The sequence below is a fragment of the Cebus imitator genome, unplaced genomic scaffold (genome assembly GCF_001604975.1).
Source record: "Cebus imitator isolate Cc_AM_T3 unplaced genomic scaffold, Cebus_imitator-1.0 Scaffold399, whole genome shotgun sequence".
Taxonomy (NCBI): Eukaryota; Metazoa; Chordata; class Mammalia; order Primates; family Cebidae; genus Cebus; species Cebus imitator.
The window spans coordinates 1,900,180-1,919,688 of record NW_016107714.1 but is presented as its reverse complement, the minus strand read 5'-3'; the positions used below and the strand labels follow the sequence as shown (position 1 = coordinate 1,919,688).

The 19,509-nt window shown below is 37.6% G+C and overlaps 1 protein-coding gene across 6 annotated transcripts in view; it reads left to right on the top strand.

Annotated features, from left to right (window-relative positions):
* Positions 1 to 291: 291 nt before the first annotated feature.
* GCFC2 (GC-rich sequence DNA-binding factor 2) overlaps positions 292 to 19,509 on the top strand; it is a 53,788-nt gene continuing 34,570 nt past the window's right edge. For 4 of the 6 annotated variants that reach the window (XM_037731453.1, XM_037731451.1, XM_017508790.2 and 1 more), the window contains exons 1-6: positions 292 to 764; positions 4,286 to 4,414; positions 7,932 to 8,180; positions 9,375 to 9,472; positions 15,233 to 15,348; positions 17,429 to 17,615. In XM_037731453.1, the coding sequence (XP_037587381.1) occupies positions 491 to 764; positions 4,286 to 4,414; positions 7,932 to 8,180; positions 9,375 to 9,472; positions 15,233 to 15,348; positions 17,429 to 17,615 (1,053 nt within the window). In that variant the 5' untranslated portion in view covers positions 292 to 490. The remainder of the gene's footprint in view (positions 765 to 4,285; positions 4,415 to 7,931; positions 8,181 to 9,374; positions 9,473 to 15,232; positions 15,349 to 17,428; positions 17,616 to 19,509) is intronic. The other 2 variants (XM_037731452.1, XM_017508792.2) reach the window with 1 other exon arrangement.

Below are 19,509 nucleotides of genomic sequence, written 5' to 3'. Positions count from 1 at the left end.
CGCTCTCAGAGGCATCTCCTCCTACCCCGAGTCTCACACTACTGGGGTTTCATTTGTTTTAAATCTTGGTTGAAGGGGCCCTCTCTCTGGAAAGCAAAAAAAGGCAACGGATCTGGCTCCAGTCCAGGACGGAAAGCATAACGCCGATTCCTGGATAGGGTGTGCACAGGGAGAGCACGTAAGGTCTGCTCTCCGTGAGACTCAGCCTGGAGAGGCCTTGGAAATCTCTAGGTGTCAGTCCACGCAACCTCACCTGGCAAAGGGACCGCTTTGCCGCTCCAGACGCCACACTCAGGCCCCAGAACACAACCCAACCTGCTAGATCCAGGGAGACAAAACACGCAGGCGCAAACAGAGAAGCGGGAAGTAGAAGGCTAGCGGCACGGGCGCGCGCACGCGGCGTCCAGGCGAGGCGGGGGCGCGCGCTGGGCGCGAGCGCTGAACCTCCGCCTTGGGGTTCGCTGGGTACTAGGGCGGTGCGCCCTCAGCCATGGCTCACAGACCGAAAAGGAATTTTCGGCGGCGCGCGGCCGATTCCAGCGACAGCGATGGCGCTGAGGAGTCGCCTGCTGAGCCTGGGACGTCGAGGGAACTTGCGGCCCCGGGCCCCGCGGAAGAAGGGCCGCCCTCTGGAGAAGGCCGCGCGCAGGTGGCGGGACGGCCCCACCGGGTTCGGGGGCCTCGGGGCCGGGGACGAGTCTGGGCGAGCTCCCGACGCGCCACGGAAGCGGCTCCCCGCGCGGACGAAGGCTCCGGCGTCCAAGGTGACGCGGTGAAGCGGGGAGGTGACGGCACGGGGCGGGAAGGGGCCGCGGGATCTCTGGATCCTTCTCTAGGGGTTCTATAACTTGCTGCCGACCACTGGCCATGCAGTCATGTCCTGAAGGTGGTGAGCGAGTAAACAGCTAGCCTGCGAGCACTTGCCCGCTGCCTGTGTCTAGCTTTTGGACTCCTTAGGGGAGAAAAAACAGTCCTATACAGTTTGGAAGTTCTTCGTTTTCACCATCAGTTGACTCCACTGGTTAACTGTGTTATCAAAGTTTGTGAAGAACCTAACTTGTCACAACGGAATTCAATAATTTCTAATACTATTAAGTAGGCAGAAGTTATATGTACGTTTTAGGCACTTGCCCAACTTATCTTTCTTGAAAACATTTAGCCAGAATCTAGGTTTTGGAACATTCCCCTTTGCTTTTCTTTTTTCACCAATTATTTGCAAAAACTAATAAAAATAATATATGCAACACGAAGGAGCATGACAGAGATTCATGACACTGTAGATTTTGCCAGTAATGGTGTTAAATATAGTGTTGTCATTTTGAAGTACGTTTGAGTTCTTAAATACAGGTTTAAGGCAGCCTAAAGTTGTTTACATAAAATGTGCTGCTCTGAGTTTGAATTGTAGCTTAATGAGGAATACAGTTTTTGGTTAGTCTTGAGATCTGAAATCTTCCTACTATTTTTTATTCTCATTAAAGTGATTTTTAATTTATTGAGAAGTAAAAATTGTGTATACTTACGGTGTACAGTATGATGTTCAAAATGTGTCTACAGTGGCTAAATGAAGCTGATTAACATTTGCGTTACCTCAGATACTTTGTGGTGAGAACGCTTAATAATCTGCTGTTAGTAATTTTCAAGTATGCAGTGCATTGTTATTAACTTTAGTCACTGTGTTGTAGGATAGAATTCCTCTTGTCTGATTAAAATGTTGTGCCGTTTGACCAGTATCTCCCCAACCACCTTCAACCCCTAGGGACTCTCTGCTTCTGTGATTTCCGATTTCCACCTTTGTAGATTACACATTTGAGATCGTGAGATGTTTGTCTCTGTGCCTTTTTTATTTCACATAACATGATGTCCTCCAGGTTTATGATCTTCGTGATTTCTTGGTTTTCCTTGTGACCTTCTATTTGCCTAAAGTTTCCATAATTTTTGTCTCTTCTCTGGTTAAACTTTGTAGATGAAAATTGAAGTCAGGAGTTGTTTTCTCTTGCCTTCTAGAATAGTGGTTCTCAATTGGACCTCCTTTAGACTCTTAGAAATGATTAAGGATTCCAAAGAGCTTTTGTTTCAGTAGGTTATATCTATCAATATTTACCATACTAAAAACAAAAATAAAATGTATTAATTTATTTAAAAAATCTATTACATGTAAGAACAAATAAGATTTTTGTGAAAAAATATTTCCCAAAAAGGATAGTATCATTGTTTTCAATTTGCAGATGTCGTTAATGTCTGGCAAAATATGTATAGAAGACAACTGAATCCTCATAGCTGTTTCTGCTTTTAATCTGTTGTGCTATGTTGTTTTGGTTGAAGAATTTGAAGAAAATACAGCCTCTGACAGATACATGGTTAAGACCAATACTTAATAGCCTTTTTAGATCATTGAGGATGTTGTGCTTTAATATGACAAAGCTCAAAGAGTAATAAACTAACCGTTCTTAAAAGTTAGCTGCCCCATGTAATCTTAAATCATAGGATTAAATTTGGGGTATGCTTACATAAAACTCTGTTCTGTTTTGTACTTTGGATCTTTTACTCATGCACGATTGGTAACGTCTTGCATTATTTGGAAAGTTCATTACCTCAGTTTGCACATCTTGCAAATGTTGGAGCAGTTTATTGTACAACACCAAAAAAAAAAAAAATCACTTAGTGTTACCAACTGATTAATCAGTCTTTAAATTGGAAAGCCGTTAGGTTCACAGTAGAAAATAGGTTTTTCAAAATCTCAATTTTCACTTGAAATCTCTTATTCTGGAAGTGATAGGCACAACTTAGCTCATGTCTGAGGAAATGTAAGGTAGCCATTGTCTGAATAACTAGTTTGTTTGTTAGTCATTCTTTCAAGAAAATGATGCTTCTCCTTAAAAACAATGTCTAGTTCAGCTTGCAACACAGTCACACAAATGCTTTTCCGTAAGGCAGCCGTTACATATCAAGATGCAGCCAAAGTGCCTTATGCATATTTCCATTTTGTCACAAAGAATATTAAACACGTGTGTACTCAAGGGTCAAAATTTAATAAAATAAGAATTTTTTAATTACTTTATGAAGAGCAACTGGCTTTTATCTGCCAGTGTGCAGTGATGAAAAATACCATAACTGCTACTACAAATTGATTCATGCTAAGGGGATAGCTGTTTTACCCACCGTTGCCTTTCCTTCATTAGATAAATGTCAACATGGCAAAAACAACAAATAACATGTTAGTATTGTTATTAAAGTAGTTTTGATTTCCCAGACTCTCTGAAAGAGTCTCAAGGACCTCCAGGGATTGATAAACCATGCTTTGAGAACCACTGCTTTGGTTTAATCTACTTTGGAAACAGGTATGGGTTGTCATAAATGGCAGTTATCTAAGAAAGATGTGAGCTGCAGCTATATTTTAAGTTTTGATTTTACTCTAGCCTTTTTTGAACTGTATGTAGGTCTTCTAACTAAGGTAGAAATTAAAATTAATGAGTACTATGTAATCTTATGTTTTAAGATTACTCATAAATGTGCAAATTTATTGTGGATTAACAAATCCTTTCTTGGCAATAATGTTAAGAATTCCTTTATTTTGTTCACTCAATTTTCACAACACCCCTGTGGTTTTTATCTCGGTGTTATCTTTAACAGATTAATTGAATTTAACAGACTATGTGACCTTCCCAAATCATGCACTGAAAAGATAAACCCATGGTTTAATTTTGACCAAAGTGCTCCTTACATTTCTTTCTACCAGCCATTGAACTATGGCATACTCTAAAGAGAGCCTAAACTCTGGAGTTGGATGGGATTAGGTTGAAAGCCCTGCTTCTCCACTCATTGTGTTGGTATTCTTTATTCTCTCCATCATTAGTTCATCGGAAATAGTGTTTACTTTATAGAATTACGAGTATTAAATAAGTCATGTAAAACAGATTTCAATGTGCTTAGCACATAGTATACATTAAATATTGTTTTTCTTTTCTACTTACTCACTATTATTACTTTTCTAAATATTTAATTTTTGTCTCTTTTTTTTCTCTAATGCCTGCTTCCCTCTTCTCATTACATCTTTTTGGAAATATATTATTAGATGCCTAGATAATACAGATAGGATCTTTGTACACTTAGTAGATCATTCAGTTGTTTAAGGAAGATGGGAAGTTGGAGGTAGATCAGTATGTCTACTTTAATATGTGGAGTAGGTTTAAAACACCATTTTATACATATGCCATGTGTTGTTCAGATTTTCAATTACTGATTCCATTATTTTGACTCTTATTATGTTTTTAAAATGTCCTGTTAGAATCCACAACAGTTGATGTGTCAACAGATGAAGAGGATGAAATACATCACTCCTCGGAAAGTAAGGGTGATCAGGGTTTGTCTTCTGACAGCTCTAGCTCTCTTGGAGAAAAAGAACTTTCATCAGCAGGTTAGTAATTTGTATGATTTTGGTTAAGAATTTTATTTTTAATACAGTGTTTTTGATATAGTTATTATTGATAACAAACTCTAGTGACATGGGGCAAGTAGGTTATTAATGATGGTTGTCAGAGTGCCCAACTTGACTGCCCATTTTTATTACACTTTAACATGCATAGGTCAGAGAGCTTGTAAGTAACAGAGCTAGGATTTAAACCCAGTCTTTTCTAGAGCCTGTATTCTTCTTAACCAGTGTGCTGTACTGGGTGATTGACACTGATACCTGAAAGATGGTAAGAATTTGTCATGGAGGATGTTTCAGGTATAGGATGTAGCATATCTGAAACTCTATACAGAAGGTATATAATATGTGCAGGAAACTAAAACTAGCTCTGTTTGGCTGAAAGTATTTGGTTGGGAGTTTAAGGAAAAGAAAACAGGAGAGACAAGTTGGAGTCATATTTATGCAGGGCTTAGGCAACCACTGAAAATTTTATGCGGATGACATGAACGTTTTTGTGTCTTAGAAAGATCAATGTAGTTCAGGGGTTGGCAAATCTGGTCCACCACCTGTTTTTATAAACAAAGTTTTGTTAAAACACAGTCCCAGTCTTTCAATTACTTATTGTTTGTGTTTTTGCACTGTAGTAGTAGAGTTAAGAAGTTGCAACAAAGACCTTATGGCCTGCAGAGTCAAAAATATTTATCTGGTCTCTTAGAGAGGTTTATAACTTGTTTTGTCCTTTTTCTGTGTAGTGAACCCTAAGATCCCTTATGAGAAAATAAAGTAAAATACGTAGCTTTGTAAGGGAAACAAATTATATTGAAATCAAATTATTAAAATATATTTTATAAGGCTTGTAATACAGTAATAAGTGCTTCTTTATTAGCCTATTAAATAACAACAACCAGTAGCTCTGTAACCTTATAATTTTTTTTTCTGCTCCATGTCCACAGGGTACAGAAATATTAAGTGATTAAGCCACTATTAAGAATTGAAATCTAGTAAACAGTCGAAGCCTTGTCTAGATTCTGGATACAGTGCTATTCAGTAGAATTTTCTGTGGTTTAGAAAAATTTTCTATCTTCACTGTCCATATGGTAGCCAGTAGTCACAAGTGGCTGTTGAGCTCTTGAAATGTGGGACTGAGAAATTGTGCAACTGAGAAATTGAATTTTTAGTTATATTTTAATAGTCACATCGGCCTAGTGACTACTGTAGCAAACAATGCTACTATACAAGATGGTGGATTAAACCAGGTGTGGTGGCTCACACCTGTAATCTCAGCACTTTGGGAGGCCGAGGCAGGTGGATCACCTGAGGTCAGGAGTTCAAGACCATCCTGGCCAACATGGTGAAAACCCGTTTCTACTAAAAATACAAAAATTAGCTGGGCATGATGGCACGCACCTGTATTTCAGGGGGCTTGAACCTGAGAGGCAGAAGTTGCAGTGAGCCGAGATCACACCACTTCACTCCAGCCTGGGTGACAGAGCAAGACTCCATCTCAAACAAACAATCCAAAAAAGATGGTGTTGGTATATTAAATAGCATAAAGAAGTGATTGTAAAGTGTTTTGGCAGCACTGCCCACCTAAGAAGAGAGGGCATCTTTTGAAAATGTATGGGACCATTTTAATAATTATAGTGGCTGAGTTGTTGCTCGCACATAGTGCCCTGGAAGCAAGGGATGATAAATGTCCTACAGGAGTGCAGAACAGTTTGGCATGGTGAATTGCCCCTCCCCCATGCTCCATTGAGAAACACTGATTAAAAATTGAAAACTTGTCCTGTGAGGAACACCGGAAAGTTCAAAGGACTTATTGGCTAGAGAAGAAAAGATGGAGGAATGTGTTAATTTTAGGTGCTGGCATATGGAAGGAGAGCCTTTATTCTGTATTCAGGTGATAGAACTATTAGAATAATTCAGTGATGGAATACCTGCCTTGAAATAGTCCCTCTAGCAGAGATTGCTTTTTACTAATAGGAGATGATAATTTACCTCTCAGCCCTAGATGATTGTATATCAGATAGGATGATGTATATGAAGAATTATTCATGAGTTGTAAATCTGTAAAAATATGATATATTTATTATTGAATGATATGCTGACCTTATTGATTCATCCCATGTCTGCCCACCATCTGCTGTGTGAGAACCGTTGAACTAGGTATTGGATATGCAGAAACAGGACAGATGGAATAATACTCTTCTCTTCTTTGAACTTTTACTTCTTTATTTTTGCTTGAGAGGTTACCTTTACATAGCACTAATATCTTACTAGTGAGTCCCATTACTTGTGACTTACTAATTAAACCCCACCAAGTCATTTGCAGGTGGATCACTTCCAAAATAAGTATTTCTGTGTCCTTATTCATACACCTGAGTATTTGAACCTAAATGTCTTATCTTAACCCTGCCTACACATTAAAATCCTTTAGGGAGCTATAAAAACATACTTCTGATTAGCTCTGCCTCAGATCAACATCTGAATCTCTGGTATGGAGGCCTGGGTATCAGTAGTTTGTCAAGCTTCTCAGATGACTCAGATGTGTAGCCAGGGTTGAGAATTTTTACCATAACCTGCTGTGATGATTTTGAATCTTAAATGCTTTGGAAGGAGGAAGAGATACCTGACCTTCATCATGTCCCTGACAGTAGTCTATAAATAAATACTAGTCTATAAAAAAGTAAATCACCTGATTTTATATTACTTGTCCTTGATAAATATTTATTGATTTCTAGTGATTTCTTTATTGCTTCATGATTCACTCAAGCACTTTTAATTTTCCCTAAGGCTAATGTCAAGCATATTGATCTGTGATTTCTAAAATCTCTTTGTTTGTTTTAGACATTGGAGCTTTTGTGTATCTCCAAATACATGGCATTTTTCTGTTTATTTTTTAAACAATTTGGGTCAATTTGTGGGAACATTTAGAAAACTCACTTGAGCCTCAGTAGCTTGACATCTCTTTAGTAGTTTAAGTGCTTAAAATGGTGAAAATTTCTCTTGCCATTTCTTTAATGTAGTATTTTTCTTAAGAAACCGTTTTTTCGAGAATGAAGATAAATTTCGTCTTAGATCACGCATGAAGAACCTTGTTTTAAATTGTAAGAGTTTATGCTAATGATGTTTATACTGTACAAAACAAAGAAAAAAATAAGATAAGACTCTTAAGAGTTTATTTATGTCATTTAAATTTTTGACTTGGTAAATGAACCTGATTATTTTCTTTACACTTTGTAACGTCTCATGTATTCATGTGGTGCTCACTACAGAACTCCAGAGGTTGACTTGGCTTTACTCTGTTGCTGTTTGTAGTCTGTTTCTGATTTCTTACAAGTGTGGGTACCCACAGGGAAGGAGGACATCATAGTATAGTATCTCACTTACTTGGTAAGTCTGACTGGTCTGTCATTGGTTCTTTTAACTTCCGCAGCTCTCAGAAATACTTTAGGAAAATGATGCTTTTTTTCTTTTTCTTAAATGTGAGGAATATTTACTTATATTGGTCTTTGGTTTTTAGCGTCCTCCTCTTTGTTTCCTTCAGTTGAGATCCCAGATGCAGCCTTTATTCAGGCAGCTCGCAGAAAACGTGAATTGGCCAGGGTGCAAGATGACTATATTTCTTTGGATGTAGAACATGCCTCCACCATCTCTGGTATGAAGAAAGAGAGTGAAGATGACCCTGAGAGTGAGCCTGATGACCATGAAAAGAGAATACCATTTACCCTGAAACCTCAAACACTTAGACAAAGGATGGTTGAGGAATCAGGTATGTATTTATCAATATATGAAGCTTAGGTTATTTTTCATTAGAATATAATATTATGAGAGAATCTCCATAAAAAATGTAATGTGCTGTCTCACACACATTGATTGTGTTGATATTGGTTTTTAATATCAATTTAGTCCGTGATATTATGACCTCTAAAGGATGTGTCTGTATCAAAATGTTATTATCAAGGAATATGTGTAATAATGGTTATTAATGCCTGACCCCCACTTGATCTTTTTTGACAGGTTAAAAAAAATGTGCAGTGTCTTATTTTCAAAACATTGAAAACGATCATTGTCACATTTATAAATTTTTTTTAACATGGAAGCATCTACAGAGATTTTAGATGTCATGTATTAAAATCTCTGCTATAATAAAAAATTTCTTCACATTTCTCATTTATAATATATGCATTTTACCAAGGTTTTTGTAACCTTAAATAATATTTTTTCAAAAAGAGACTTAGTTCCTTATCAACTTATTTTTAAGCGTTTTGATTCTCAGGTAGTAATTGAGAGATCTTTGATAAGAAAAGCCAAACATTTCATTCTTTCTCAGTTTTTTGTTTGTTTGTTTGTTTTTTATGACAGAGTTTCACTCTTGTTGCCCAGGCTGGAGTGCAATGACAATATCTCGGCTCACCACAACCTCCGCCTCCTGGGTTCAAGTAATTCTCCTGCCTCAGCCGGCCGAGTAGCTGGGATTACAGGCATGCGCCACCCCGCCTGGCTAACTTTGTATTTTTAGTAGAGACTGAGTTTCTCCATTTTTGTCAGACTGGTCTCGAACTCCCTACTTCAGGTGATCCACCTTCCTCGGCCTCCCAAACTGCTGGGATTACATGCCTGAGCCACTGTGCCTGGCTCTTTCTCAGTTTTTTACATTTCTAGGGTTGTAGTGTTTTGAGTGGAACAGTTTAGTGATAAGAGGGCAGGTTCTGGAGTCAGATACCAGGATCCAACTTCCAGCTTCAACATAGTCTTAAGACAGTTATTTAACCTCCCAATATCTGAGTTTCCTAATTTGTGAAATGAGGGCGATAATAGTGCCTTCTTCCCAGAATTATTGTGAAGAATAAGTAACACACGTAAAGTGATACTAACTTGTATATAGTAAGCTCAAAAAATGTTGCCTGCTGCAATTAAAATGGAAAAATATTAAACGTTTACATGTGAACTTTTTTCCCCCTAGAAAACAGATATGAAGAAACAAGTGAAGAAAGCCAGGAGGATGAAAAGCAAGATATTTGGGTACAACAACAAATGAGGAAAGCAGTTAAAATCGTAGAGGTAATCATTGTTTATACCATGTATATTAGATTCCTGTGGCTGCTATAACAAATTACCACAAACTCGGTGACACAAGAGTGTTGTTCATAGGGTGCCATACCCTGTTCATTGGGCGCCAGATGTTGGCAACCAGCCCAACCCCGTACGTGGGTGCTCTTAATGACGGCAGTGACGAGGGATTGAGAAAAGGAAATAAAGACAGAGACACAAGAGAAGTTACAGCATGGGTCCAGGGGACGAATGCAAGCGTGGAAAACATGTTGGCCCTGAGCTCTGGGCTCCAAACACTTTTATTATGTGCACAATCTCATTGATCTTATGGGCATGGAAGGGGAGGGTGAAGGAGTAGGAAAGGTAGCCAAGTGGAGAGAGCACTTGAGATCCTTCTAAGACATGCTAAAGGTACTCTGAGTTTATCACCGATTGTTATCACAGTGCAGCTGCATCAGAAGTATAGCAGATGAGGAGCCACCCGGTCTGACCACTCCCAATGCAACAAGGGGCTTTTATCTCCCGAGAATTGAGGACATAGAGCAATTAAAATCACTCCGTATTCTGAGAACCTAGTCAGAGCATGAGGTATCCTGTGATCTCTGCCCTGCAAGGCTTTCCTCCTCCTTGCCAGCTCCCTTCTGCAAAGACCCTCCCAGATCTTGTGAGCAGAGGTCGCCTGCCTTCTCAGAGATCTTTGCGTAAGCCCTCTTTACAAGGCCCTTGTGCAGTCTCTATGTTGAGAAGGCATGTGTGGGACCACAGCAGTATCTTGCCTGCTCTGCAGCCACCGCGAGGTGTTACCTGTTGTTACTGTGCTCTCCGATGGTCTTTACCTTAGGCCTTCTGTTGCCACTTAATTTCTAATTAACTGCACCAATAATGTAGCTTAGTTTGGTACATAAACTTCCGTGTACTCTGAGCCAAGCAAGCTTATAATTATTTAGCTAGAATTAACATAGGTCTCCACCTGGCCATCTTGACCCACACAAAAAGAACAGACATTTATTCTCTCACAGCGTGGAGGCCAAAATCTGAAGTCAAGGTGTGGGCAGCACCTTGCTTCCTCCAAAGGCCCTGGGGTGTTGGGGGTAATTTTTCCTTACTTTTTTCAACTTCTAGTCACTCCATGTGTTTCGTGCCTTGTACTACGTAACTCCTATCTCTGCTTCTGTCTTCACGTGGGCTTTCTCCATGTCTCTACTGTGTGTTTTCCTCATAAGAATACTTGTCATTAGATTTAGGGCCCACTCAGATAATCCAAGGTCCTTCACTTAATTACAACCACAAGTACTCTTTTTCCAAATAAGGTCATATTTACACTTTCCAAGGATTAATTCATGGATGTATCTTCTGGGAGGCCTCCATTAAGCTCACTGCACTATGCATATTATGTTATTTTTCCACTAGATTATAAATAGCTTCCACTTGAGGGTACTTTTCTTTTTAAGCTTTAATTTTTTTAGTAATTGACAGTTTATATTATACAGGTACTTAAAAGTTTAGGCCTCAAAGTTTACTTTTAAATACCTGTTCTGTATAATATAAATATATCCAGTTTTCTTTTGGAAACTGTTTTTTTTTACTTCACAGTACAACAGAGACATCTCACCACAATAGTATATCTACTTCTACTACATTTTAATGATTTCATAGCAATCTAGTGAATAGATGTATTATCATGTATATATTAAATCTCATTTGACATTTATGTGATTTCTCAGAGAATTTTTTATTGTAGTGAACCCTGTGGTAAATATTATGCCCAAATACACTATACCTATATTATGATACATAACTGTGTTACATTTCTGCATACACAAATATATTTTTGTGTTTTATTTAATTTTTAAAAAGATGTAAACAAATATCCAACAATGGGGATCTTGGTACAATACAGTAGGATGGGATACTATGAAGCCCTAAAAATGTTATTAGAAACCAAAGCCCAAAAGGCTGAGGCTTGGATCATTTGAGTCCAGGAGTTCAAGACCAGCCTGGGCAACATGGCGAAATCCTGCCTCTACAAAAAATAGAAAAACTAGCCAGGCATGGTGGCACACACCTGTAGTCCAAGCTACTTGCGGTGGCTGAGGTTGGAGGATCGCTTAAGCCCAGGAGGTCAAGGCTGCAGTGAGCCGAGATTGTGCCACTGCGCTTCGGCCTTGGTGACAGAGTGAGACTCTGTCTCATTTAAGAAAAAAACATCAACACTAAAGCACAGATTTGGCCAGGCATAGTGGCTCACACCTGTTACTCCAGCACTTTGGAAGCCCAAGGCGGGAGGATCACTTCAGCCCAGTAGTTTGAGACCAGCCTGAACAACACAGTAAGACCTGAGCTCTACAAAAAATAAATAAAACTAGGCAGGCATGGTGGGGCATGCCTATGGTCTCAGCTACTTGGGAGGCTGAGATGGGAGGATCACTTGAGCCCAGGAGTTCACGGATGGAGTGAGCTATGATCACACCACTCCACTCCAGCCTGGGCAACAATGAGACCCTGTCACTAAAAACGAATGAATAAATGAATGAATATAAAGTTTAAACAAATAGTGAGCTTTGAAACAAACCTAAGAAACAAAAATGTACTGTATTGGGGGTTAAAAGTTGTAGATTTGGGCTCTGAGTCTGCTGCTGGAATATAAGCTCTATAAGTATACATTAGAGTTTGCGGTCAGTGTACATTAGAGTTTCCCAAACTTTCTCATTCATGGAGCCCGTAGTGTCTTGGTTATTTTATCATGGTGCTCGTAAGTCAAAAGAAGTACCAAACAATTGTATTCATTAAGTAGTTAAGTCCAAAGAATTTTACATAGTTTATGTCCTAAGAACTAACCATTTGGAAAAATAATACAAATAAATTGAAGGCAAAAAATTTTTATTATTATTTTGAGACAGAGTCTCGCTCTGTTGCCCAGACTGGAGGGCAGTGGTGTGATCTCAGCTCACTGCAACCTCCACCCGCCTTGGTTCAAGCAGTACTTCTGCCTCAACCTCCTTAGTAGCTGGGATTACAGGCATGCACTACCACACCTGGCTAATTTTTGTATTTTTAATAGAGACAGGGTTTCACTATTTTGGCCAGACTGGTCTTGAACTCCTGGCCTCAAGTGATCCACGTGCCTTGGCCTCTCAAAGTGCTGGGATTACCAGCCTGAGCCACCACACCTGGCTTGCTTTATTTTTAAATAACCAAAATTTCTTACTAATGAGATGTGTGCTCCTGTTAGATATTGCATGACTTTTCAAACCTTGGAATCAGGTTGGACACTGCCACTCTCATTTCCATATTGACATTCACATAATACTTATTTTATATCATAGCATCCTCCCAAAATCAAGCTCCACAAATATGACTTCATCAAAAGGAATGAAACACATTCTTTTTGTTTTTGTTTTTGAGATAGTTTCGCTTTGTTGCCCAGGCTGGAGTGCAGTGGCATGATCTCGGCTCACTGCAACCTCTGCTTCCTGTGTTCAAGCAATTCTTGTGCCTCAGCCTCCTGAGTAGCTGGGACTACAGGCACACGCCACCATGCCCAACTGATTTTTTCGTCTTTAGTAAAGATGGGTTTTACCATGTTGCGTCAGCTGGTCTCAAAACTCCTGATTTCAGGCAATCTGCCAACCTCAGCCTCCCAAAGTGCTAGGATGACAGGCATGAGCCACCATGTCTGACCATATGGAACACATTTTAAGGTAACTGTGAACTAAGAGCTATTAGTCCAGCAGATGTTGAGTATTACATTGTTTCCCTAAAATATTTAAAATGTCTCACTATACCCCTTTGAATTTGCTAGGATGCCTTTGCACACAGTTTAGGAACCACATTATGCATTCAGTTTTGAATTCTGATTTCCTTGCTTGACATATAATAAAGTACCTTCTCTTTTCTTTACATAGTTATAATAACCAATTTTAATAGCTTCATAATATTCACTGGAGTCACTGAATCATAATCTTATTAACCATTCTTTATTTTGGATATTTTTAGGTTATTTGCAATCTGATTTTTTTTCTATTAACAGATAATAATCAGTGAAGATTTAGTTGTTTTTCCTCCTCTCCTTTCTTTTGTTCAGATGTGTGTTTTTGAACTATTCCTTTCTAAAAAGTGCCAAGAATTGTATTACTAAAGAGATGAACATTTTTATGGCACTTAGTATATTTTTCTCTATTGCCTTCTAAAGAAAACAGCTCAATCTGTAATGTCTCCAATATCATGGGAATATTTTACCATAAACTTGCCCTCTTCAACTATAAGTATATAATTGGTGAAAAGGGAATCTCACACTTGATTTGCATTTTTATTACTTATATGAGTACATTTACTGATTCCTTTATTGAAAATCCATTACGTATTTGCCACTGTATTACTTTCCTGTGACTCCTTTAACAAACCACCACAGACTTAGTGGCTTAAAATAAGAGAAGTTTATTCTCTCTGAAATCTGGAGGCCAGAAGTCCAAAATCAGAATGTTAGTAGAGCAACCCTGCTTTCAGAAACTCTAGAAGAGAATCCACTACTTGACTCTTCTAGTTTCTGGTGGCTGTTTGCATACCTTTTCTTGCGGCCACATCACTCTCTGTTCCATCTTCACATCTGTGTCTTCTGTTGTGTCCTAAAATTCCCTATCTCTTAGAATGGTACATGTAATTGTATTCAGGCCCTATCAGGATAATCCAGGCTATGCACCAAGTCTCAAAGTCTTAATTACATCTTTTGCCGTATATCGAACATGCACATGTTTTTTGTGGGGTCACCATTAGCCTGCTACAGCCACTTACAAAGATATACAACCTTTGCAGGAAGGGAGACAGCTAAACAAAATAATTATAGTGAAATCCTACTGGTTCTGTGAGAGAACTCTCTGCAGGGTCCTAAGGTGGCACAGAGGAGCAAGTGGGTGGTCAGTTTTATAGGAGGAAAGGTAAATGAGCAAGTGTGAGAAAGCCTTTACAGAAGTGGTGATATTTGAATGGGTCATTGACTGTAAAATATCAAGAATGTTTGGAGATTTGTAGATATGAGTAGTGCTGGATGGGAGGCTTGGTGAGAACTGAAATGAGAAAAGATGATGCTTCATGGAAAATATAAAAAGAGTAGCTAAGCCAGTGAAATTGGCTAAATATCTGCTTGATTTTTTTCGTGTGTCTTTGTCTAAAACAAAGGTTCTTCAGGATCTTTTGCACATTCCAAGCATGGTGGTGATGAGCTGTGATTAGACAGAGGACATTAATATAGAATATACCATGTTATAAGTTAGGAGTGCAATTCTTTACAAGGAACAGAAAACCCAAGTGTCTTAAAGAAAAGTAAAAACTTTACCTACAAACCCTCCCATGGACTTCCATTTAGTTTTCATTGACTGGAATGGAGTTGAAGTTAAATAGATACTTCTATCATGGAAATAGGTGTTAGGTCAGCCAGACAGGTCTGTCTACCCCACAAATTAATATTCACAAAGGATTGTTATTTCTTCAAAAACTGGGTGACTTTCTGAGAGTACATTAGATGATAACCAAAATTAGCCTCAAAACTAAGCTTTTTAAAAAATGTGATTTTTAGAATTTGTGAATTTTAACTTCTAAAATGTAAAACTGTGAATTTAAAAACATTTTATTGGGACCATGAAAAATTACAAATGCATGGAATTCTTTAGCTTGAAGGGACTGTGGATCATCCCTTTTCATGTATTAATGTATATAAGGTAAATTGAATGGTTTTTTAAAAATCTATGGTTTTTTTTGTTTGTTTGTTTTTAGGAAAGAGACGTAGATCTTTCCCATAGCTGCGGATCTTCAAAAGTGAAGAAATTTGATACTTCCATTTCATTTCCACCAGTAAATTTAGAAATTATAAAGAAGCAATTAAATACTAGGTGAGTAATACTCATTTTGAAATTTACATTTGTCCTAGATATCTAATAGTGAAGATATAGCATTATATTCTTTTAGATTATTAAGTTTTAATATTAAACAGACTTGTAGGGAAAAAAAAAGGATCTCCTGTGTTACACTAACACAATTGATTACATTTTTGTATACAGTAGTCCCCCCCATATCTGTATGTTTGCCTTCTATAGTTTCAGTTATCAGTGGTCAAACCATGGTCCAAAAATATTAAATAGAAAATTCCAGAAATCATTCATGTGTTTTAAATTGCATGGTCTTCTAAGTAGTGTAATGACATCTCAGCTACCCTGCTTCATCTTGCCCAGGATGAGAATCATCCTTTTGTCCAGCATCTTTTTGTTCTGTAAGCCAACTGCCTGTTAGTCACATAGTAACCTTCCTCGTTACCAGATGGACTATTGCAGTATCACAGTGCTTGCGTTCTGGTAACCTTTATTTTACTTAATAATGGCCCCAGAGTACAAAAGTACTGTATGTAATATATAAATTAAGCTTCATCATAGTTATGTATGTGTAGGGGAAAAAAACAGCATATATAGGCTTCAGTATTATTTGCATTCACTGGGGGTCTTGGAACGTGTCCCCATGATTAAGGGGGTACTACCCTGTCTTTTTTAGTCTTTATAACATACTTTACATGGTTAAAATCAGTAAATACAAAATTCTACTTTTTTATTTAATATGGTTTTAAGCATCTTTATTACCGAATAGCCTTTAATTTTTTAAAAAACTGTCATGTTTGTCCAAGTAGTTGTTATATCGTAATTAAGTATTTCTCTGTTGCACATTTTGATCTAGAACAGGAGTCAGCAAGCGTCTTTTTTTGTAAAAGGCTGCATAGTAAATATTTTAGGCTTTAAGGGCCAGATGATTACTGTTTTAACTGCTCAACTCTGTGTTATAGCATGAAAACAGCTATAGACAATATGTAAACATATAAGCATGGCTATTTTCCAATAGAACTTTATTTACAAAAACAAAGGATGGGCTAATAATTTGCCAAGCCCCAGAATACAAAGATAACCTTGCATGAGAGATAGAAAAGAGCTAGCAGATAATTGATTTATAGTAGCATTTTATTTTATCTGGATACTTTATTATATTTTTTATTAACTAAGTTTTTCATTTTAAAAAGACCATACACTCATGATTAAAAAATAAAATAACCAGTAGAAAGGATATACAGAACAAAGGAAATTAACCTCTCTAGAGGAAACCATTCCTATTAGTTTCTTTCTTTTCTTTCTTTCTTTCTTTTCTTTTTTTTTGAGACGGTGTTGCTCTGTTGCCCAGGCTGGAGTGCAGTGGCATGATCTCAGCTCACTTCAACCTCCACCTCCCAGGTTCAAGTAATTCTCCTGCCTCAGCCTCCCGAGTAGCTGAGACTACCGGCGCCTGCCACCGTGCCTGGCTAATTTTTTTTTATTTTTAGTAGTGACGGGGTTTCACCATGTTGGCCAGGCTGCTCAAACTCCTGACCTCAGGTGATCCACCCACCTCAGCCTCCCAAAGTGCTGGGATTATAGGCATGAGCCATCATGCCTAGCCACTGCCAGTTACTTATGTTTTCTTCCAGAAGTGGTCTGTATGTATAGCTTTACAAGCACATATATGCTTATATATTCCTCTGTTTTTATACAAAAAAGGAAACACATCGTATACCCTTCTCTGTACCTAGCTTTTTCCATGTAGTATTTACTTAAAAGTTCACTGCTATAGTCAATATTTTACTTAATTGAAGCATTTTATTAATAATGCCTACTATATATTATCATCTTGATTAATTTCTTAACTCTCACTGTCCTTTATATAAAGCGAAGAAAGATTATGAAAGATAAATGCAAGAAAACTTGAAGAGAGAATATTTAGCCTAAGCAAGTGCTAAAGGGGTTTCCTCTTTTATTGTTGTGCTCTTTGCTTGTCAAGTCTAAAAATCCAGATTTATATGATTGTCAGTTTCCTTGGTGGTCTTTGAAAATATTTGCATTAGATCGCTACTTTTAAAAAATTTTGAAAAATAAATTTTATTTATTTTTTTTTATTTAGATTAACTTTACTACAGGAAACTCACCGCTCACACCTGAGGGAATATGAAAAATATGTACAGGATGTCAAAAGCTCAAAGAGTACTATCCAGAACCTAGAAAGTTCATCAAATCAAGCTCTAAATTGTAAATTCTATAAAAGCATGAAAATTTACGTGGAAAATTTAATTGACTGCCTTAATGAAAAGGTACATATCAATATTTATATTATTTCCTTTGTTGGAGAAAACCCTTTACCACACAATTAAGAAAAGTCTAGCCAGGCACGGTGGCTCATGCCTGTAATCCCAGCACTTGGGAGGCTGAGGTGGGTGGATCATGGGAGATTGGGAGTTTTAAGACCATCCTGACCAACATGGAGAAACCCTCTCTCTACTAAAAATACAAAATTAGCCAGGCACGGTGGCATGTGCCTCTAATCCCAGCTACCCGGGAGGCTGAGGCAGGAGAATTGCTTGAATCCAAGAGGTAGAGGTTGTGGTAAACCAAGATTACACCACTGTACTCCAGCCTGAGCAAGAAAAGTGAAATTCTGTCTAAAAAAAAAAAAAAAAAAAAGTCTGAAGCCTAAATCACACAATTGGATTCCTTTCTCTAGTATTTTTCCTACTCATTTTTAACATAAGATGATACTAAGCATTCTCTTAATGTTGGATATTCAAGTTTTTTGTAGTTATTTTATTATTATAAGTAACATTGTGTGAAATTTTATATGTAAATTTTTGTTACATCTGTTTAAGGAAAATCCCTTAAAAATGAAGTCAAAGAAAATGAATTAATAAGTCTAAATATTTTCAAGACTTATGAAACATTGCAAAATTGTCCTTCAGAAAGGTTGTTCCAGTTTTATTAGTTTACTAGATTAGGAAGAAATAAATTTTGTTTTCACATATCATATTTTTATCTCAAGCAAACTCTATGGTTTTCTTCTTGTGAATTATGTTTGTCATCTTTGTCCTGTTACCTTTTTGGTTCTTAGTGGAGATTTTTCCTTTTTCTTTTCTAATTTTCTTAGAGTATGAACAATTCTTTGTAGCTTAAAATTTTTTAATGCTTTATCTTACTTGATGTAAACTTTCCAGATTTGTCTTTTGAATTTGTTTGTGATGGTTTTTCTTTTAGCATTCAGATGTTTTGAAATTTTTGTTTTTAGTTTTTGTTTTATGCATACTAAGTTCTTACATTGGGGCCTTCAGTTGTCCATTTTTAAAAATAGATTAACCATTTCAATTAATTATACTCTACTTTCCACATTATTTTTATTTATTTTTTGGGGCGTGGCAGAGTCTTGCTCTGTTGCCCAGGCTGGAGTGTAGTAGCGTGATCTTGGCTCACCGCAACCTCTGCCTCCCAGGTTCAAGTGATTCTCATGCCTCAGCCTTCCAAGTAACTGAGACTACAGGCATGTAACAATACACCCAGCTAATTTTTTGTATTTTGAGTAGAGACCAGGTTTCACCATGTTGCCCAGCTGGTCTCGAACTCCTGAGGTCACGAAATCCACCTGCCTCAGCCTTTCAAAGTGCTAGGATTACAGGCCTGAGCCATTGGGCTCGCCCACATTATTTTTTATTTATAATTGAAATGTTGCTAAACAACGGGATGCTTTGTACCAATTGTTGTTTTAAGTTAGCTATCTTCTACTATCACTTGGTACATGCTTTTTGAAGTATTTATTACAATGTAATTTTCTTTCTTCATTAACTCTCGAAGAATTATACTGTTAAAATTTTGTCATCCTGTGCATGAATGTATTCATAGCAGAAGCTGTGGAATATCAATAGAGTGGGAAAAATTGTTGCTCCCCAAAATACGAGAGTTTCAGTTTCAACTAGTCTCATTTCTGTATCACATTATAGCTTTCTTACCTGTCTCTGGTTAGTTTTTCCTCCATTCCTCAATTTTTCAAATTTCAGCAGCTTCAAGTGCCCCCACCTACCTTCCACACCCTAGGCCTGTGAAAACATCCACACTCTTCATTTTCACCTATTCTTCTAGCTCAGAAAAAAAAATCTTCTATTTCAAACTCTTATCCATGTTCCTGACTCCATCCATTTGGTTTCTTTTTTTTTTTTTTTTTTT